Source organism: Clupea harengus, chromosome 13 (genome assembly GCF_900700415.2).
Source record: "Clupea harengus chromosome 13, Ch_v2.0.2, whole genome shotgun sequence".
Taxonomy (NCBI): domain Eukaryota; kingdom Metazoa; phylum Chordata; class Actinopteri; order Clupeiformes; family Clupeidae; genus Clupea; species Clupea harengus.
Window position 1 is genome coordinate 27,345,414 of NC_045164.1, and position 6,270 is coordinate 27,351,683.

Consider the following 6,270-nt stretch of genomic DNA (forward strand, 5'->3'; position numbering starts at 1 on the left):
TCATAAAGAAGGGGGTGTGACAGGTGTCCAAGCGGCGGAGAGACGCAGGTGGGGTGACGTGTCGAACTGCGAGGAGTCGTGATGCAGGTCTGAGCCAGCGCTGTCGTACAGAGGCGAGCCGGAATGGGCCGTTGCTAGGGGATGCGAGAGGCCAGGGTAGTGGCCCGTCGATCCACGCAGGAACGGAGAGCCCAGGCCACTGGACATCCCGCCAGACTGCGAGACCGGAGCCAGAGAGTTGCTCATGGACCACAGGCTGGGGTACTGGCTGCAGAGAAGAGGAAAAAAACAAACACTGAGATGAGTGTGACAGTGTGTGTGTGTGTGTGTGTGTGTGTGTGTGTGTGTGTGTGTGTGTGTGTGTGCGCGTGCGTGCGTGCGTGCGTGCGTGTGTGTGTGTGTGTGCGTATGCCATCCACAGTAGTGGTGGTTGAGGGAATTAGCTGTGAGAGTTAGCACAGGAGTTAACAACGTTCACTTCATCTCCACCCACAGATCCTGCAGCATTTGGTTTCGGTTTTCCACCTGTGGCTCGGGGGCGAGCCATCAACCAATCCAGACATCGCTCAAGGGAGGGGAGGAACTTAATTGGCCATTTAGCTCAAATATCAACAACCTTTCACCTTTCAGGATTGCGGACTGTACCTTCAGGCCAAAGCTATGTAAACCGCATTCATTCACTAGTGTCTTCCGGCGCTAGTGTCTTCCGGCGCTAGTGTCTTCCGGCGCGAGTGTCTTCCGGCGCCGACGCGACTGGCAGCCTTTCCAAGTAGCTCTGTTGTCGGCATACATTTCCCTCGGGATTAATAAAGTATCTATCTATCTATCTATCTATCTATCTATTTAGCAGTGAAGCTAGAGGGCCGTGGGACTGGGCAGCCCCTAGTTAGGTTACCGTCGGCCGAAGCCCCTCCAAGGGAAGAGAGACTCACCTGGAGTTAGTGTTAGTGTTGGGGATGGTGTGTGTGTGTTAGTGTTAGTGTGTGTGTTAGTGTTAGTGTTAGTGTGTGTGTTAGTTTTAGTGTGTGTGTTAGTGTTAGTGTGTGTGTGTGTTAGTGTGTGTGTTAGTGTTAGTGTGTGTGTTAGTGTTGGTGTTAGTGTTAGTGTGTGTGTTAGTGTTGGTGTTAGTGCTGGGGCACTCACCTGGTGTTAGTGTGTGTGTGTGTTGGGGCTGGTGCACTCACCTGGAGTTAGTGTGTGTGTTAGTGTTAGTGTGTTAGTGTTAGTGTGTTAGTGTGTTAGTGTGTGTGTTAGTGTTAGTGTTAGTGTGTGTGTGTGTGTGTGTGTGTGTGTTAGTGTGTTAGTGTGTGTGTTGGTGTTGGGGCTGGTGCACTCACCTGGTGTTAGTGTTAGTGTGTGTGTTAGTGTGTGTGTGTGTTAGTGTGTGTGTTAGCGTGTGTGTGTGTGTGTGTGTGTGTGTTAGTGTTAGTGTTGGGGCTGGGGCTGGTGCACTCACCTGGTGTTAGTGTGTGTTAGTGTTAGTGTGTGTGTTAGTGTTAGTGTTAGTGTGTGTGTTAGTGTGTGTGTTAGTGTTAGTGTGTGTGTTAGTGTTAGTGTGTGTGTTAGTGTGTGTGTGTGTTAGTGTTAGTGTGTGTGTTAGTGTTAGTGTTGGTGTTAGTGCTGGGGCACTCACCTGGTGTTAGTGTGTGTGTGTGTTGGGGCTGGTGCACTCACCTGGAGTTAGTGTGTGTGTTAGTGTTAGTGTGTTAGTGTGTTAGTGTGTGTGTTAGTGTTAGTGTGTGTGTGTGTTAGTGTGTTAGTGTGTGTGTTGGTGTTGGGGCTGGTGCACTCACCTGGTGTTAGTGTTAGTGTTAGTGTGTGTGTTAGTGTGTGTGTGTGTTAGTGTGTGTGTTAGCGTGTGTGTGTGTGTGTGTGTGTGTGTGTTAGTGTTAGTGTTGGGGCTGGGGCTGGTGCACTCACCTGGTGTTAGTGTGTGTTAGTGTTAGTGTTAGTGTGTGTGTTAGTGTTAGTGTTGGTGTGTTAGTGTGTGTGTTAGTGTTGGTGTTGGTGTTGGTGTTGGGGCACTCACCTGGTGTTAGTGTTAGTGTGTTAATGTGTGTGTTAGTGTTAGTGTGTTAGTGTTAGTGTGTTAGTGTTAGTGTTGGAGCTGGTGCACTCACCTGGTGTTAGTGGGACTGGTGCTGTGGCTGAGGGGGAGCATGCCAGAGTGGGGAGACATGGGTAAGCTGGACCAGTTATCCGCCGGCAGCACAGACAGGCATCCTGAAGAGTTCTCTGTGTAGCCGGCTATAGACAAACAACAACGACCATTGCTTTATAGACTTCTAATGTATTTAGAGTATAGGACATTATTTCATACTTTGTAATGCCATTTTTGTCAGGCTTGAAATAACAACATAATTAACATACAAAATATCACTGTCACTGTCATAGAAATGCACTAGAATGTTGTGTTGTTTGTTCGGTGTTGTTTGTTCTGTGTTGTTTGTTTTGTGTATCCATACATAAAATACACAAACATCTTATAGTAAGTTAAAACCCAAAAACAGTTTTTTGTCATTTGTGACAAAATGTAAAAAATATATACCAAAAATATCAAAGCAACAATGGCAAATAACAACGTAGAGCTTCAGTAATTAACAAAACACAGTTTTGTTTATTTTTGTATTGATAAAACATTTGATATTGAGGTTGTAAGTAAGTGCACTGAGCCTTCTTAAAAGCACGCTGAGTAATATCTTCAGTAGTGAAATGCAACACGAGATGTCCCAGGCATTCCACACAAGAGACCCAGCTGTTTACAATGCTGAGAATCAACTCAAACAAAGGCGGCAGGAATGCAAGACATTCCCTGGGAGGCGACACACACACACACACACACACACACACACACACTTGTTTGAGTTTCTTGTTAATGGTGGGGAATGAAGCGTGCGCTATGGACACACTCTTCAGGGAGTGTGTGTGTGTGTGTGTGTGTGTGTGTGTGTGTGTGCATGCGTGCGTGCGTTATGGACACTCTCTTCAGGGAGCGCTCATCTGAGCAGCCATTTTGAAATGCCATTAAACCAATCACTTCTATGCCTCCACCCAAAACATGGGGCAATCGCTAGGCTACATTTTGGTTCTTTCAACCAACTAATGACAGGAAATAATAACCAGGAAGTGTGTGTTGAGCGGTTGAACTGGAGACTGTTACTTACTAGGGGAGGTTGTGCGGTGGGTGTAGGGACTGGGGTAGGGTGCGGAGCGATGGTTCCTCAAGGAAGAGTAGCGGTCACAGCCGTGGGGTGCAGACAGGGACAGGGGGCCTCCATACTGGGGGTGAGCATTGCTGGGAGGACAGAGAGCTCCAGAGCCAGGAATGAACCAGCCACTCACTACATAGGAGAGGAAAGCGAAGATGAGAGCGTGTATTAAAATCAATTACCACTATAATTTGACCACATAGACCTGACATAAACTTTATTTGGTGTTGCAAATGTTTATATATTTGTATCGTATGTATTGTGTTTTTTTGGTTCTTATGTGTAGTACTTTTCTTATGTGTAGTACTTATTTGTGTTTTATGTTTTTATGTTATGTGTAGTACTTATTGTGTTTGTATGTTTTTATGTTTACTGTATGCACCTTCACACCAGAAAAAATTCCAAGTAGGTGTAAACCTACTTGGCAATAAATCCCATTCTGATTCTGATTCTGATTCTGATGTTGTGTTGTGGTTCATTCAACTACGGTTACATTTCTTTAATGCAACGCATTCCAGATGAGGTTACCCATGAGGGATCAAAATACTTGATGGACATCAGCGGCTTTGAAGAGTGCGATTCTTAACAACTTACGCTGGGAATAGCCTCCTTGGTCACCAGCCTCCTCTGTTATGTCTTTGTGGTCACTTCTGTAAAGTGAAATGTAGAAACGAATCCATAATTCCAAATGAATCACAAACTCAAATAAAATCCTTAACAGCAGTTAGTATTTGAGGGTCATTTATAAATAGGTTATTTGTCTTTAAGAATCTATCACAATACCTTTCTTTGGCATCCAGAAAAGCCTTGGCGAAAGGATTATATTTGATTTTCAGAGCAGTGACCTAAAAAGAAAAGGACTGCATTGAGAAAACAGCTCATACAGACACTTCAAACCATAAGAGTGCAGCTGCTCAGCACCCTGGTTGAACTACCACTGTCAAGTCTGGAGTTACTGTAGTATTGACAGCTTGCATTCATTGTCAGAAAGAGACCCTCTCACCTCTTCGTTCTGGTACGCCGTCACTGCGATGAACTGCGTCTCGGGGAAAGGGTGACTCGTGATCATTCTCTGCGGTGCGCCAACCCGTACAATGTGGACACGTGGCTCGTATTTATGCAAAGAGTTCAACATTATCTGAAAAAAAAAGCACACTTTGTGTCAAACATTATCAAACACAACCTGTCAATATCCAACATTTCGATTTAATCGGGAACCCTCAACTCACCTGGCCACCACCATTAAGTTTGTTGGTAAGCTTCACTTTACTGAAGGAGACGGGCGCTTTCATCCAGTGCGCCCCGAAATTTGGTGAGTCTGGATGGATGTAGACGCAGCTGGGCGCCAGGGGCTCTGGTTTACCCCCGGGGACCCACTCCCCATTCACGTATTTCCATCGGTGATTGTCCGCAGCCACGAAATCCAGCAAGAAGGAATACATAGCGTTTGGGTCCAAACCAGACACGTTCGCTTTCAGTACAGGGAACATCCGCCTGGTGCGTAAAAGAAGAGAGATGATTAGAATTCCCAGCATTGGAATTTAACTAATCAAATAATAAAACAGTACAAATAAGTAAAATAATCAAAGAATAGTCATGGATCAGCCAATCAAAACGTAGACCTGAGGGGAATAAACTGCCACAGGTCTTACACATATCCTTGTAAGCTTCTCTAGATGTGTTTGAATGTGTTCCTATACATATTTTAAGACATTAAAATCATCAAGGTACGTGGTTGAAACATGGTAGAAAGGAGAGACTGATGATATAAAATATAAAATAGTTATTAAATCACACGGGTGTCACAGTACATCAGCTATTGATTGTAGCTAAATACTGATGTTGCATAGGTAGCAATTAAGTAAGATTGCATAGATTTCTGCACACTGGTGAAAATGAGCGGTACGCGTTCGCAGATCAACCTTCGTCAGACTGTTCCCTCGTAATATAGCTATCAGAAGTGAAGTATCGATGTCAGATAGATAAGAAGTAGCTACCTTCCAGTTTTGGTCACTATCATTTCATTTGTAAGCTCTTTGAATTTCAGCCACAGCTCAGAGTCGTCAAGGTGAACTTTTAAATCCCTTTCCGTTGGATCTCCTTTCTCACTCCCGGCTTGTAGTTCATTTTCCACCGCACTCAGGAGATGGTCCACTCGGTGGTGTACCGTCTTTCCCAGACACTCTCCGACACCTGAGGCCATTCTATCCAAAAGCTCCAGCGCGTCAGTGTGGACAAAGCAAAAATGACAAAAGGCCTTTAAAAGTTTAAGTCTAATTAACTTCTCTCCTTCTCCTCATGCACTGTATGAATAGGACAGGCAGGTAAAGCTGGTCCGTTACTCCGTCTGGACTGTAATAAATAGACCACAGGGACGAACCATCAGTGAGTAGATTGCCATTGCTAGAGTGTGGCTGATTGGCTAGATTGTCTCTACTTTGATGTGTGCCGCTGGAAAGACATTGGTCGACGGCGGCCATATCAGTGGAAATGGGCACATCAAAAGTCTACTGTCCATCGCAAATTGTGAATGAACGTGCCACATCTGTAAATATTTACAATTATATCAAAGCATCATCTGCAAGGGCGTATTTGCATGAGCACAAACCTCACTCTTTTGAGTTTGACTTTTGACCGACCGCATTGGTGAAACTTTTACTCTGCCAACCAGTGCCAGTAACATCATGAAGCAACACAGTCTGTTGTATGGGCTCATCTAATTTGTGAAGCAGAAAACCACTATAGGTAGTGAATCAAAGATATGCTGTAAACAAATGTAGCGATTGTGTTGCCTTTATATGACAAAATATATTTGGTCTGAGTTGATCTGAGGCGTTCTGAAATCAAACAGTTTCTGAATGTCAAATAAAAATAACACTAAACTTCTTACAAATACACCAAAGATGAGCACATAAGTAGGCCTACGCGCTGTGTTTGAGCGGACAACTCTGTCAGTGACGATGTTTATTAGTTTGAAAGCCTGTGAGAATCACCCAGCCAAGGTGACAAAGCGCAGGAAACGCACTGATCACAACACGATTGGGGGTATTCATAAAATCGC

At 44.6% G+C, this 6,270-nt stretch overlaps 1 protein-coding gene across 1 annotated transcript; it reads right to left on the reverse strand.

Moving 5' to 3' along the window:
- tbxtb (T-box transcription factor Tb) lies at nt 1-5,412 on the reverse strand. The gene is made up of 7 exons (XM_042709498.1): nt 5,207-5,412; nt 4,439-4,703; nt 4,213-4,347; nt 3,993-4,054; nt 3,165-3,295; nt 2,121-2,247; nt 1-268 (listed from the first exon to the last, which is right to left on the reverse strand). Exons 1-7 carry the CDS (start codon nt 5,410-5,412, stop codon nt 1-3), a joined length of 1,194 nt encoding a protein of 397 aa, XP_042565432.1.
- Between the last annotated feature and the right edge of the window lie 858 nt (nt 5,413-6,270).

Bases quoted from the DNA above. Each gene is read 5' to 3' on its own strand.
- tbxtb (XM_042709498.1), bottom strand. From the start codon at position 5,412: ATGGCCTCAGGTGTCGGAGAGTGTCTGGGAAAGACGGTACACCACCGA. The intron at 2,248-3,164 runs GTAAGTAACAGT...GTTTGTCTATAG, and splicing joins CCACCGCACAACCTCCCCTA to CCGGCTACACAGAGAACTCT. The intron at 269-2,120 runs GTGAGTGCACCA...TCTTCTCTGCAG, and splicing joins ACCAGTCCCACTAACACCAG to CCAGTACCCCAGCCTGTGGT.